The 15,723-nt window shown below is 40.9% G+C and overlaps 1 protein-coding gene across 2 annotated transcripts in view; it reads right to left on the reverse strand.

The window, feature by feature from the left end:
- Positions 1-15,418, reverse strand: part of WDR26 (WD repeat domain 26) — a 31,412-nt gene extending 15,994 nt beyond the window's left edge. For both annotated transcript variants that reach the window (XM_041425084.1, XM_041425086.1), the window contains exons 1-7: positions 15,059-15,418; positions 13,430-13,529; positions 13,258-13,314; positions 6,628-6,764; positions 5,944-6,041; positions 4,978-5,134; positions 257-395 (exon numbers count right to left, since the gene is read on the reverse strand). In XM_041425084.1, the coding sequence (XP_041281018.1) occupies positions 257-395; positions 4,978-5,134; positions 5,944-6,041; positions 6,628-6,764; positions 13,258-13,314; positions 13,430-13,529; positions 15,059-15,417 (1,047 nt within the window). In that variant the 5' untranslated portion in view covers position 15,418. The remainder of the gene's footprint in view (positions 1-256; positions 396-4,977; positions 5,135-5,943; positions 6,042-6,627; positions 6,765-13,257; positions 13,315-13,429; positions 13,530-15,058) is intronic.
- Between the last annotated feature and the right edge of the window lie 305 nt (positions 15,419-15,723).

Consider the following 15,723-nt stretch of genomic DNA (forward strand, 5'->3'; position numbering starts at 1 on the left):
TTTCATAATCACTTCTACAAGTCAAAACAGGCTTAGACTCATCAATTAACCTCTTTATTTATGTACCAATAGGTATGTGTAGGAAATATGTAAGAAATATCCTACTGCTTCAAGATCTACCAGACTTATATCCCAGGGAACAGGATGTAACAGGGCTACAGTACATGTCAGCCTGTCCTACAAAAATCACACCATCCTAGCAGGAGAAAGCTGAAAGGAAAGGGCAAGACAAGTTCATTCACATTTTCACACTTACTGGATCAACCTGCCATATAATAACAGTTGTGTCCTTAGATCCTGTTGCTAATTTAGTGCCGTCGTTGGAGAATTTACAGAACCACACTTCATTACAGTGCTCCGTTAGGATCTGCTGGGTATAGCATGGGAACTGTTTCCTGGGAAAACAAAGGGATGCAGTCACAGATCAATAAGAAAGCAGTAAGATTGTTTTAAGTCAAGCTATTAAAAAAAAAATACCAGTCAAACAAAAACCTTATTGAAGTGCAAGGCCAGACAACTTAGAAAACCCTTCTATTAAGAGCTGTTTCAAGTAAGTTCAGAATGAAGTGTCTTATCTGGCAACAAACTCACACCATTAAGGCATCGTAATTAACCATAAGAACACAGAACTGTTCTTATTTCACCTACATAATTTGTTATTCTTTCATGTAAGTTGGAATTAAACTGACCTCATCAGGAGTGGAACAGTTTATCACAGTATCATTTTCTACTGTATAGAAAATCCTATAGTATAGGTCTCTTTGAACCATAGGTGCAATGTTTCTACTCATGAGGTTTTTGTAGGTATCTAACTCACTTAGCTGTATCTTGCTAAGAAATTATTCCTACACAGAACTTCCTTTTCCTGAATGTGACCCTGCAATAAACTAAATGTTTCTTTGCCTTTGTCATTTTTCACCTTTGCAGAGTACCACATACAATATCTAAGCATAACTAGCAAGATACCATTGAGCTTTCAGCTTGAACAGTTCTCTCTCACAAAATCTAAAATATTTCATAAAATGCTGAGTTTATCAAACAAAATAATACATTATAAACTACTATAGAAGACCCAAACATTCCTCTAGAGCCAATACTTAATATTCTAGTTACACACCAAAAAAAAAGCTAAGTCAAATTATTAAATTAGGTGAGAACTGGAGACAAGTTTTATTTGATTTAAATCTTGCCTACAAGCTCTCAAACAAGAATTTCAGAGCTAAGATAAAATAAATGTAGGCTTTTACAGCAGATGTCTTTATTTTGAAATAATACTGCAAGAGGTACAAGTTCATTGTTCAGATGCACTAAAAGATAATCTATAACCACAGACACATTTTCTTCAACTGCAGAGATGCTGAAGTGGTTTAGTCTTAGGCTGAGTTTTTCCAGCACCCAGTGCAACACAACTCTGATGGGACACAGTGATGCCAAGGGAATGATGGTGCCCTTGAATGTACAATTGCATTCATCAAGGCAGATAAACTGGCTCAAAAAAACCCAATCAAAAAACAACAAAAACACATCACAATCCACCCACCAAACAACCCCACCCCAACCCCCCCAATTAATTTAAGCAGAAAACTTACTTCCTTCACATTAATGTTTACAAATACAGTTTGGTAGCAGCCAGGCTGACAGACACCTCAAAAACTACTTTTTCCCTGAAGCTAGAAAAAGTTCTGCTTCACACAGTGCCTGTACCCTCTCAGTGCATTTTCTTTTATTAGAAGAGGTTTCCTTGTCTGTGCTTCAAGACTATCAAGCAGCACTGAACAACTATACAGTCTCATTTCCAGTCTTATGGTAGAGAAGGATAAAATGTACATATATATATGTGGCTTCCTTGGATATGTCTACACTTGTTTATAGAGAAACACAAATGTGTTCTGCCCCTGCTCTCAGCTGACCAAGAACTGCCTGGCTGCCCCTGGAAGGACACTGAACCCCAAGGTAAAAAAAGCCCCACCCATGAAAAAAGACTTTGTTTCCCTTGAAGTCTAGAGGGAAGCAGCCAAGCCCTTAGACAGAGATGTGCACCTACAGGAGCAGTGTTCCATTATTATTTAGCTATACTAACATAAAGTTTTTGCTCTGAGCAGCAACTTGCCCTAGGAGGTGAGGCTGCATCCAGAATTCACACTAAGTACAAGGGGCACACTGCATCCCAGGAAAGTCTTTTCAGCACATTTCATTTCAAAATTATACTCTATGGAACAATAGCTCTTCCATCTTAAGGCTTAAGAAAAGCAGCCAAGGTTTTGTAGACATGAAAAGCAAGCAGGATAATGCTGGAGCCCATTGTTTTCATAGTAAGATACCTTCAGTTCCTAAAAGGGGCGACACAATTATTAGGGCTGCTGCAGACACATGCCAGTACTGAATTATGCTGCTCACAACCCAGTTGGATCTAAGTGCTCCCACAAAAAGTCCACTTAACTAGTGAAACAAAACTCAGCAAGTTTGATTTCACAGACAGCAAAGCCACATTCAATAACCTGGCTGTGGAAGGAAATAGCTGCAGTCTTGAAACAAGAAACCAGAACCAGTTGTCTTAACAGTTTCTGGTTTTGGTAATTAGATATTACTGAAGCTCAAAGGTTTTCCTTCATCTTTTTTGAAGCATTTCATTACAAATTGTTCTGTTCAGCACAAAACACCTGAATTATGTCATTCACTTACTGAGATAGAGGATCTAATAAAGTTTACTGTTGTTGTATTTTCACAAGTTCAAAATTATAGAATAAAACATTAAATAGCTACCTTTTTATTCCCGGTACATACAATGAAAGATTTATTCCTCAACAAAGAACACACAAAAAAAAAGCAAATGAACAAAAATCCCAACACACCCAACTAGGCTGAAGGTTCTCAAAATCAAAAATCATCATCCCCAAGAGCATCAATTGCCTACTATCAAAACCTCTGGCACAATAACATGAAATTCTTCACTTGCACTCCCAGTGGTGCCTCATTCATATCTCCTACTCTTATCAAGTGAGTTTTGTAGTTAAAAATCATTTTGCCTGTTAGTGCAATTCAAGCATGCCTAACTGAAATATCACCAGAAGTCCAAAAGGGATTAGCTCCAACTAAAAAGGGGAAATTTATCAGTGTTCCATCAATTAAGTAGCATAGGACTTCAACTGTCTAAGCTTTTAGACTACTGTTACTTCTGTCACCTTCATGAAAATTTGGCTTCCACTGTCCAACTCACCTCACTGTGCCCAAGCATGGCAGCATGCACAGCACACCACAAACTGGAGCCAGATCCCTGCAAGAGGCAGCTACAATAGGATGAGGACAGAATGGAAGCCTCTCTTTCCAAGTGGATTTTTGGGTCCTTGTTTGGTTGGGGTTTTTTAATTACAGTAGCCATGAATATCTAGGCATGTATATACACAGCAAATATGCAAGTTTAGGAAGTACCACTTTAGCCAAAAAAAAAAAAAAAAAGGAATCAACAAAACAAAAACCCAAACTATGGCTACACTTTTATGTCAGCAAATAGAAAAGATACTATATACAATAAACCTGAGTTAGATTCAGGTGGGGGAAATTCAGTCTGGCTCTCTGTAGCCTGGCTTGAGTAAATCAAGCTCGTCACAGTGATCTGGAATGCTCCTTGGGATTTGATTAGTAATATCAAACCTGTTGCACAACGGCCAATATTACTCATGGCCTTGCTTAAAGGTTAAATCTCTTCTAGGCAGTCTGATTTTCTTTAAGACTCCTGAAGGAGGGAAGCCACAATACCAGTACCAGACCACTTCCAAGAGCTCTTAAAATGGGCAACATTCAAAGGTCTGCGCACACATATACAACTGCTGAAACAATGCAATGCAGCAAAATTGTAAGCTAGAAGACTACTCAAATATATAAAGTGCCAAAGACAGCAATTTTCAAACCTTAGGATGGCTACAGTGAAGTACTATGGAAGTCTGCATCTTTAAAAACTGATTCCAAGTAACCCAAGAATGCAAGTCAAAGCAGCTGAGTTCAGAAAATTTCTATAAGCAAGTCTATCAGTTCTTAATTAACTTCCTCAGATGAGCCAACCTTAACTGAAAATAATTCCCCTGAAAGCCCAAGTGTTAGCCTGTTACAGGGACAAATACATAAGGATATCCCATACAGCCCTTATTCCCTTAATCCACCATGCACAGCACAGCAGTTTTCCATAAAAGCTACACAGAGTTTTAGGTCCTTAGCCAAGTTTTGCTGGATGAGGAAAAACTGCTCAAGTCAGCCATTTGTTAAAAACAAACATCTTCCTGTTTCATGTCTATTAAGAGTATTGCATTTTGAAGGTTCAGAAGCAGCCTCCATTTTGTCACCAAAAAAAAAAAGTTATCCAGACAGTCTAAAGAGCCAATACAAAGGTATAAGAGACCATTCTTACTACCTTACTACAAATCTGAGAAAATAGTTCCTTTTATTGCTCATGTTATGTAACTCAGAAAAATCTACTGTACATTTCTCCTCTGTGTTTTAGACACAAACCTTTGTGTCTAAAAGCACCTGTGTCTACTCAAAGTTACAGCTGAAAGTTGAGTTCAAAGAAGCATGCTTCAGCAGGCTTTCTACATTCCAGTAACCTTAAAGACAGTCTGGGTAAGCAACACACCACTCAATCTCCAGTGAAAAAACACAGGAATCCTGTGCTGATGAACAGACAACTGGCTGCCCAAAATTACTAGAAACAAGTGGCTATGGATTGGCATAGCAGTATCTTCTTTTTACACCAATCTGATTAAAATTTTAAAGCTTCAGTTTGATCCCATTACCCCACATCCAGCTACCAAAATCTCATGTACACACCTTCTTTACTTCCCACTGCTCATTTAGCGAGAACGACTTTTTCCCAGTAAAATCCTGTGAAACCAGCTCAGAACAGTCTTCACGTTTCTGACAAGCAGATTATTTTAAAAGACCAAGAAAAGATTGCCCCTTTCAGAAGTCAGGAATGTTTCTTACCTACTACAAACGTGATCTATTAGCAGCGAGACAGAATCTAGGTTGCTGTCTAGTTTGGTGTTGTGATATAGGCACCGGTCCCGTTGGAGTTCCACAGCCTGGCGCAGCAGGTTCTGTAAACGCCTTGGAGGAAGCATCACTGATGGGGGCAGGTAGGCTTCAGAGGAGTTAGGAAGAGAAAACAAACACATGAAGGAAAAAAGGCTTATCAAAAGCAAGTTACAAGTAAGAGCATACTTTGATTTGAGTGGTTCTGGAAAAGAGCTCAGTAAATAATAGCACACAGCTTGTTGAATTTGAATGTACAGCTATACAGCTGGAATTAAAGCATGAACTTCTGGGAAGCAGAGCTGTATGTAAGGTATTTGTTGTTGTAGAGTGCATTGTCCTGGCCAACAAGCACCATTTTAACAAGCTAACTCAAAACTCAGTATTTTACAAAATCTATAATGCTGCATAACAACACCATCAGCTGGGTTCCTTTAAGGAATTCTCTATCAGCACTATGAAAATAAAGAATACCATGGGTTTTATAACTTTGGTCCACAGTATTACAATAGCCACAAGAGAAAGGAGAAACCATAATTCAGAGCAAAGTATGAAACAACTATCAACCAGCACCAGTATCTATAACCATGTGTTATAGGCCACATGTGGCTTCCACCGCTCACTGTGGCTGGAATTTATAACACACACCTCCCTAAACCACACATTTAATCACCAAGTTATATCACTACTGCATGCAGCAGAGCTAAGAAGTAACAGTATTTATTACCAACAGTTTATCAGAGACAGCAAAAGGTTAAGTACAGAAGACCAAAGGGTAAAGGCACCTAAAGGTATCCTCATGAACCAAGAAATACAAAAAACCAACCAACCAGCAAACACAGTCAGTTCCTTGGGATGTGCAAGTTATACTGGATTTAACAGAGATGAGAAGCAATTCTAAACATCTAAAAATCTTACTCTGGAGTTTGTCCAAAAGTTTAGATCTGGAAGCTGTTCCTTTCCCTTCCCACTCTGCTTTTGCACGCAAGTCTTCTGCATGGCTACACATCAGGTACCTGTTTCAAAAGGGCACATACACCAACAGACCAAGTCTTTTTGGAATCATTCTTTTCACTTCTAAGCATGATATGATACAGATCATAACATTTTTAATTAACTGGGAACAGGTAAGTTAAGCTTGAGACCAACAGTGAAAAAGCAGGGAACTATTTCACACAAACACACATCTTCTGAACAAATGTCTGCAAACTGGCCATACAAAAAGAAAACAAAACACAAGCAATTTTAGGATGGTAGAAATGTCTTATTTTCATCTAAGAACAAATCAGATTACACTCAACTAAATTTTAGGATAACTGGCTAATAATTCTCAGATAACCATACATATGTACATAAATATTAATTTGGGTTCTAGTAGTATTAAAGTAAGTCCATCATCAGGTTGTTTTCAAGCATCTGAAACAAAATACTGTCTACTGAACAGCATTCTTTACTCAGCATTTTATCACATCTCAGTACAGCTTATTATCCACCAGGACAGTAGCTTTAATACAGCTTGAGTCTTCACAACATCAGCTATCAAAAGCTACAGAATTCCTTAAAAAACTTCTCTGCAAGAGCTCTCAAAGTCCAAACACTTACCCACTGAGGACATGAATGCGTTCTGTATTGTATTTCAGAGGCGTCAGTTCACAGCGTAGAACCTGAAGTGCCTCCAGGACCTTGCCATCCTCCAGGTATTCCAGGTACTTCTGCTGCAGCAGCAAAAACTTCATCCTCTGACATGACAGAAAGCAGCAGTCAGGGGAAAAAGGTTGACTGAAGTTTCAGAAAACGTTTGAGCCTAAACAGAACAGTAGAAACCATTCTACTATGCCCTTCAGAAAGACAGCTCTAAGTAATGTTTCATTACTCAATTTCTTTTGTTGGCTTTTCAACAACACTGCAGCAATTAAGCTACCCATGAATTTCTTCCCTGCCTGATGGGGCTCCAAGTAGTTGCTATCTCATTCCTCAGATCTCCCCTGCAATTGTTCCCACTTTCACCTGCTCTCTCTTTAGTCATCACCCTTCAAACCCTGCATTACTCCGGTTTTCCAGTGAAACGTTCTATCAAGAAAAGGGCCCCAAATCAGCTATTCACATATTTAAGACTGTGTGACAGCACAGAACACAACAGGAAAACTCATCAAGTTCTCACACTGCTTACATAGGTGTTGATTGTTTGCATAGCTGCATAACATATAACAGCAACAAACTGACACTGCCTGAGGTTTTGGGGTTTTTTTGTAGTGCCATGTTCACTTGTTTTCCTTGGGTGCTGTTTCCAGGATTACAGAAAAAAAACCAGTTTCCTATATTTAGAAGTCACTTCAACACTGAATTAAGTGCTGTTATTTCATAGTGTTCCTTTCACTTTTACAGCTTTTGATTGTTTTCTTTAAAAAAAAAATAATCAAGCCTGCTATTCTAACAAATATCTGTGGGTAAAAAAAATTTTAAAATTAGGCATTAAGTTACTATACTAAAATTTTTAACAGTAATTTAGGACAAACACAGTTTGGTTGTTTCTGGATGAAATCAAGTATCTTGTGTTTGTACACATTCTTTACTGCTACCAGAAATTGCAGGTTTAGTCCACAAAACTCAACAGGTTGAAGAGAAAAATGAGGAAAACGTTCATGCTTAGACAAATTGGGAAGACACAGACTGGAGATAAAGTGTAGCAAACTACATTTGCTTTCCCAATGAATACACCACCAGTTCAATTACCAGTTTCCTTTGCTTTCACCAGACCTCAGGCACCTCACTATTTTCATGCTCATATTTGGTCAATGTTTACTTAGTTTCAAACACACTGCCAGCCTCCTTAAGTAGAGGGATAATTGGGAAGTTTAAGATGTTCCTGTCCTATTAAAGCTCACATGAAAGTTTAAGGCTCACTAGATGTTAAATTCAAAGTTAAAACATAAAGCATTTTCATTTCCAGAGACACTCAGTTCTTCAAAAGAATGAAGTTTCCACATACAGTGCTATTAACTTACCACACAGCTTTGTGAAGCATAAAACATGACACACTAAAGATGATTTATGTTCAAACTTGTCTGTAGTGCTCTGCTGTCCTGTATCTGACAGGCAAACCTGTATTGCACTCCCAATCCAGCTCTTTAGTTTATTTGAATTTGGAATTATTAGACCATTACTGTACAGTTCTTCCAGGTGAGACAACTTTTTTCGATGTTCTGACATGTGAAAAACCAAATGAAAGATATCCCAATTATTTACAAGCCCAGTGGTTGGCTCCATGCAGCAGGCCAGCAGACCCCACACTGTTTGCTTATATACCAGCAGCAGGAGGGATAAGAACTTCCCCCACCAGCTGTGCACATGCTCTCCAGGATACATGGAAATGCCCAGGTAGCAGACACATACTATATTTCACTGCTTTTGGTCACCTCACACTGATGACTGCCACCAGATCAAAAATAGACTGATATTTATCTGTAATAAAAACTATACTCCCCCCCTACCTTCCTTCTCCATCCATTGTGTAGAATACTTAATTTATATCATATTTCCATTAAATGTGATAACCTACCTTTTCACCCTCCTTACTTTCAGGACTTGGAACATTAATTTCATTTTGTTAGAGGAAAAAGTAAAAAGAGCAGAAAAACCCTATAATATGGGTTTTATAACACCAGTCCCAGCAATTCCATGAAAGCATTACAGGAATATTACCACTCAGAATGCTGTTGCCAAAGAGGTGTAATTTCAGTTCTAGGCTAGAAAGTATGGCTTAAAAAAAAAAAAAAAAGAGGCCATCAATGCCATGTGTGACTTAGGCATATTAAGAACATAAAGGCCCCCAGAAAAACAAAGTATTATACATTTCATGCAGCAATCAAGTGTTCCCGTAATGGAGAATTAGAATAAGAGATAAGCAACTTGAAATAGTAACTTATCGACAGCAGAGGGCAGGGACTAAAGTCTTGATGGGGAAATTAAATGAATTGCTAAGCTATTTTGATAACTGCTCCAAAACTTGCCCTACAGCATACTCAAACAATGGCATGAATTTGCTTAAGGCAAGAGTCACACTCCAGTAATATTACACTGCAGGTCATTTTTTAACATTGGGACACTCACTGTCTCCTACTTATTTTTGTACAATTAGTGACTTTGCTGGCAATTAAATTTCTATCAACTCCTTTACACCCTCCTAATAGTACTTCCAACTTCTTCCAACACCACCTTCTACAAAATCCAAGACCATTTTGGGTACATCATCTCTTTTAGAGCCCAAACAAGCTCTTCTAGAAGGAATGAGAACTGTTTAAAATTTTGACAACTGTAAAGCCAAAGCACAAACTCCACTGATTAAGTAGCTTATTCTTTCTCCATGTTTTTTAGCTGCCTTACAAAGAAGGGAAATCAAAATGACCATAATGAAAAACATACCAAAGTAACACGAGTGCCTGGGATTTGTTATCATCTCAGTGTTTGCAAAGGAAATTCAACATCATCACACCCATGACTCCTGAACAATTTAAAATTCAGACACCACCATTGCTTAGCTTATAGCCAAGATTCCTCACCCTGATGGACACCTGGAAAAGTCCAATCCAAGTGTCAGCACTGCAGTCTGGCTGTTCTGGCTTGTTTATTTATTACTAGCTCATCCTGTCTTTCACCTCTACAGAATGGATGAGGGTAAAGTGCATTACTTTGTTGTTTCTACAAGCTCTTATTTAAGTGTAAATTGAACTCTGGTTACCCTGGGGCAAAACTAAGAGTTAACAGATTTACAAGGTTTTGTTTGTTTGTTTCAATGTATGCATTATTAGCATTTTTCTTCCTTCAAACTACAGCCTTGGATTACTAACACAAATGCTTAGTACTGTACTCCTCCCTTGTCCTAACTGTTAGTAGGAAAGCCCCTTCCAGAATCCTAAATTCTAGGAAGTCTGGCATGTACCATAACTCAGCATCACTACCTACCCAAAGGTGAAAACCTCAGCAAACAAAGCTGTGAAAGGAACAGGAAAAACATACTGCCACAGGCAAGAAATTGGGCCATTCTGATCAGTAACTGTAACCAGCAGTGAATCTTCAGAAGTTTAATGAACAAAATGCAAAATAAACTAAGTTTATGTCTAGATTTTGGAGTTATTTTCAACCTGCATATCTTAACAAGCTCCACAACAGTTTTATTAATGTACTAGGAGTCCAAAATAAGTAAACATTGCTGAAACAACTGCTCTTTGAAATGAAATAGGTGACTAAAATACACAGTGAAATTATCAGCAGATTTTCAAAACAAACTCAAGACAGCAGCTATTTACTTACAGCCTGCAGAAGTAAGACCTCAGTTTTCTCTATCCTGTAGTCTTTTACCATGACAGTTTTGTAAAACACTGATGGAAAGCACTTAAAAAAATCCAAAACTTAAATGCCCTGATATGTAAAGGGCAGAAAACATTGTGCTCTACAGAATTCCACAAGGAATTTAATGAGGCTTCAACCATACCAAGTCCTACTACACAGGGAGTAATTAACTCCAGTAGGGAACTGCCCTTAATGCTGGTAGCAAGAGGGACACCATGCAGGCAGGTGGAGCACTTCACTCAAATGATAATATTTAACTCACTTTTTAGATTGTATTGCCTGCTGCAGGCTGTATACCTCTGGAATAAGTAAAGAGAGCAATCTGAAGGTATTTTCTGGATGACTGTAGAGGAATAATCCCAAAGTTTCTTCCTAGGTGCAATTAAGTACCCAAGACAGATGCCATCACATGCTTGAGTAGCCCCAAAGCAAGCAAAACCTCAGGCTGGCTTGAAGTTGGTGTTTTCTAACTGTTACTGAAGGAAAAACATCATGCTTGATTCAATTATAAAGTTTTCCTACAGATTTTCTAAGACAGCTGTATCTTATATGCTGGAAAAGTAAACATGACTAATCACATACTGTACAGCACTCAGTTGTGTTAACAGAAATAGAAATAGCAAACTGTCCTGTGTGCTGCCACACCCTCCTTCCCCCCATAACAACACACTGCATCAAAGCCTTAAAAATTGACAGCAGCCACTTCATATTTAGTGTTTTCACCTGTAGAACTTAAAGCACTTTGCAGAAATCAGGAAATTAAACATAAGTAGGATTTTTTTAATACATATGCGTCTCCCTTCACTGACCAGACATTTCAAAAGCAACTGTGTATCCTGGTTATTTTGTCCAGGTCATATTAACTGTAAGAAAAAAAAAAAAAAAAAAAAAAAAAAAAAAAAAACACAAACCCACCCAAACCACAAACCAAAAACAAACCACAAAACACACACCCTACTTAGTTAAATACTCCCTGTGTCATCTAAATTTTTAGGTACCCATTCTTCTTGTATGCACACATTTTTAAAACATCTAGTCACAAAGTGTGAGTCACAAGTCAGAAAACTCAAAATCCAATTTTCTATTTTTAAAGAGCTACCTGCAGCAGCACGTTATTTGGACTTTTCCTGATCAAGACATTTATCACCATCATTAGCTCTGACTTTACTGCAGTGGGGAATACCGACAGAGCATAAAGCATCCCTCCTTACCTGTAATGATCTCTCTCTAACTTCCCAGCACTAATACCCACCCAGAACCTCAACCATGTGCACAAAAGCTGGACAAGGAGGGAGGAGGAGACTCCACGCACACAAGCTCAACTGATCCTTGCAAATAATGCTGTCTTGCACATGTAAGATATTCAAAACTGTTATCTGTTTTAAATTATATCAAGTTAATATAAAGAAGACTAACTTTAAAAAGAGAACAGTTAATATTGGTTCAGGTAAAGTTCAGTCTAAACCAATGTGTTTATTGCACCAAGCTTTATGGAATCACTTAAGATAGCAATATTAGAGAATGCTCTTGGAGCCCTTCAGAACAACAGAAGAAAAACATTATTTTTTCTTGACGTCTTTAAAGAGTACAATGTTGATATCTCAATTAAATCTCTTGACTCACTAACATGCAAAACATTTGAATACTACAGACAAACATTGTAACTTCAGAACCCGTGAGAATTTGTTTCAAATGACCATTCATATTCCAATACAGCAGTTCCATACTTTCAGGCTGCACAAACTGTTGAAACGTGCATGCAATATTCTCAACTCCTTCAGGTCTTTGACAAAAGAGAAAGTGAACTACTGGCCGGTCTAGTTAAGAGGTGCTAAGCTTTGACCAAAGTAATAGAACCAAATGTAAACTTCTGTCAAGTACCCTCTGATGTTTTGTTAAACATCTGTTTTTCCTACTTCATTTCCTGTTCTCTCTTTCTCTCCCTCCCCCATCGGACAGGAAATTGTCTTGACAACAAATGAATCAGCTAGAAGTGGAACTAAGCAGCCATCAGCTGATTCCTCATTGTTTACAGTCACAGACACTTCAAAAAGCCTTGATACTGTTTGCTTCCTAAGTGACCATAGCTGTTGTAACTTCATCTCATTAAAATAAAAGTCCAAACACAAGAGAACAAGCTCTTTGAAGAGCCAAGTGATGATTTATATCTTGAGATAGAAAAATCAAAACAAGAAACACTTTACTCAAAGCAACTGAAATCATAACAACATGTATTGTGGTGTCAAGTCACAGGATCCACCAACCTTCTATTTCTAGGTTTATCTTTTTTTAAAAAAAAAAGCCACCCAAAGGGAAAAAGCTCTAAATAAAATCCCAAACAGCAATACAAATGCATTTGCTCTTTAAAAGCCATCTGGAAAAGCAACAGTATTGTTCATGGTCTATAGCAGCCTCTATATTCTTGTAATGTGCTATTACAATGCCAACTCCACATTATTATTAGTGCATTTTATTTCTAAACTTCTCTTCCCTCAAGAACACCTAACTCCTATAAACACAGAGACTGTGACAAGTATTTCAAGGTTGAAATTAGTATTCAACATAGGCAGTTTCTACAGAAACTGACCTATTTTAGGACTGTGACAGGGTTTATATTTTATCAGTTAGGTACGTTTAATAGAGTTTTAAAATTCAGTACACCAAATCTTAGCCTCAATACTTTTGGGCTGCCTATCTCACATTCTACAACAGAATAAAAAAAAGTTCAGATTAGTATGACGTTTGAGATAGCATGCAAGCAGCTTAAAAGTAAACAAAAAAGAGAAAACAAGAACTATGGACAACCAACTCCATAGTGAAAGATTACACCACTACAATTAGTCCAACTACACAGCTCTGAAAGAGTTCAAGTGTGCCTCTTACCACAATTGCATGCGGAGAATGCACTAAGGCCTTAAGTTCATTCAGGTCGTTCTCAGCCTGCAGAAATCGGCATAAGAGAAAAAAAAGTATATAAGGAGGGTGAATTTTGAATTCTCTCACAGATACTATAATTTCAACAGTGGTTAATACAGTCCTATAAGCCCTACGTTACCTTATCCCATTCTCCTTCCATGACATGATTGCGGAATTTGGTAGCTGAAGGATGTTCTAAACGACATCCTGACTCTTGCATGAGGAGATCAACAGTCTGGCTGCAGGAGAGATACAGTGTAAAAAAACCCGACCAGTTTCACCCTCACAAATACACCGCCTGCTATGATAACAGTTTACCACACTTTAAAGTAACTTTAATAAAACAAGAATACGATGACCAGATTCAGATGCTTGTTCAAGAAGGTGATCTCAGTTGCCTGAGACATGTAAAAAGCTACCTCTACCTAAAGCAAGTTGTCAAGGAGCTTGAAAGCTTTGCTGAAGTACCATAAAGTATGTGACTTACCAGCCACCACAAACAGCCAGCCCTGCACAGAAGATAAACTTCATGAAGGAAGATACAGTCTAGAAAGCTGTCAGCTCCTGGCTGCCATCCCCTGCCCCCTCCCTACCTCCCCCCTAAAAGAACAAGGAGAGCTACAACATCTGGCACAGGCCTAATTTTTTCTTCATCACTTCTTAAAAGACTGCCTCCTTAAAAAAAAATAAACAAACTCAGGAACCTGTAGCCCTCCCCCTTTTATACTAAAAATAGCTTATTTACTGTGGTGTCATCTATGAATAGTCACGAGTTGTCTGCTGCTGTAAACTTGCCTCTTGTGTCAGAGGCAATTTATTTTATGGAATATGTTCTTTATAGCTGACCCATTCTGCAGTGTTTTGAAGACTTCTTTTGTGGCTACATAAGCACTTCGCAGGACTTCTCTACCCTCCTTCCAAAATGATGACATACTGGCTAGCTTTAGCTTTACTCACAAAGCACTATGATTAAACACTTAAGACTTCCCCTATTCCACGGGGAAATTATTTTCTCCATTCTGATTTTAAGGAAGGGCCAACATTCTCATTTCTTGTTTACAAGTAAGATTATTAGCAAAAACACGTGCCCAGCACAAATCTTGAGAGGCCTTCACAATTTAGAGGGCCAAAGGTTTCCAGAGCGAAACCAATCGGCCTGCTTTAAGTGGCAGTTTACTTTGTGTCGCTTCCTCCGAGCTGACAAGCCAAATCTTGGAGCTCATCTGCGAAAAGCCGCCCCCCCACGCCCAGCTGCGGGCTCCATTATGTTTACCAGATAACTTCTCCCCCACTAACACATTTGTATTGATCTACCCTTATCGGTGTGCAACTCGACTTCCATATTGCCATCCCTGGCAAGGGAACCTCCTGTCCTGTCCCTTCGCTAGACACCGGCACGGGCTTGGAAAACACAGCTCCGGCTCCATTTTTCCGGCAGCGGGCCTGCCCCACCGCTCTGCCTCGCAGCCGGGCACTGCTCTCCCCTCGCCGGAGACCACCGGGCTGCGACACCGGGGCAGTTCTGGCCACCAACCTCCGCTCCCCGCCGGGTGTCCCTTCCTCTCCCCTCCTCCCCGCTCCGGGCTGCCCATCCTCCGCAGGGACCCCGCGCCGGACCCTCCCCGCGGACGGAGCGGAGGGCGGCGGGGCGTGTGTGCGGGGCTGCCCCGGGGGGACCCTCCGGTCAGGGTGCCGCAGGAAACGAAGGAAGGAAGGAGCCTGTCCCCCGCCCCGGCCGCGCTGCCCCTCGCCCACCGCGGCCACTTACTTGAGCCCCAGCCCGTGGAGGTGCTGCCCGATCAGCCGGATCACGTCCTCGTCAGACTGCGAGAGCCGCTTCTTCTTCTTCAGGGCGCTGCCGCCGCCGCCGCCCCCTAGTTCGGCGGCGGCCGGGCCGGGCCCCCCGGCGGCGGGCACCCCGTTGTTGACGCCGAGCCCGCCGGGGCTGCCGCCGCCGGGGCCGCCGCTGTTGGCCGAGGGCAGCAGCCCGTTGGCATGGGCCAGCTGGTCACCGGCGGCCGTGCCCGCCGAGGCCTCGCCGTTCTGGGCGCCCAGGCAGCCCAGCTCCGGGCCCTGCGGCGGCGGCTGCTGCTGCTGCTGGCCCCCTCCCGCCTCGTTGGCCTGCATGGTGCTGCTGGCGATGCCGCCGCTGCTGCTGCTGCCTCTGAGCGGGGCGGCGGCGGGGGCGAGCCCGGCGGGCACCGAGGGGGACTGGGACGAGGTGAGGCCTGCTCTGCCCGCGGAAGCCCCGGGCTCTCCTGCTCCCTCCGCCGCCGCCGGGGAGGCCCGGGCTTTCTTCCGCGGGGGCGGGGAGGCTCCGCCGGTGTCCGAGTCGGAGGAGGAGGAAGCGGAGGCCAGAGTTTCCTCGCCGAGAGCGGCCGTGGTGGGAAGCCGGGGGGGCGAGGAGGGGGAGGCGGCGGGGGCGAGGGGAGG

Source organism: Onychostruthus taczanowskii, unplaced genomic scaffold (assembly GCF_017590055.1).
Source record: "Onychostruthus taczanowskii isolate IOZ18803 unplaced genomic scaffold, ASM1759005v1 scaffold87, whole genome shotgun sequence".
Taxonomy (NCBI): domain Eukaryota; kingdom Metazoa; phylum Chordata; class Aves; order Passeriformes; family Passeridae; genus Onychostruthus; species Onychostruthus taczanowskii.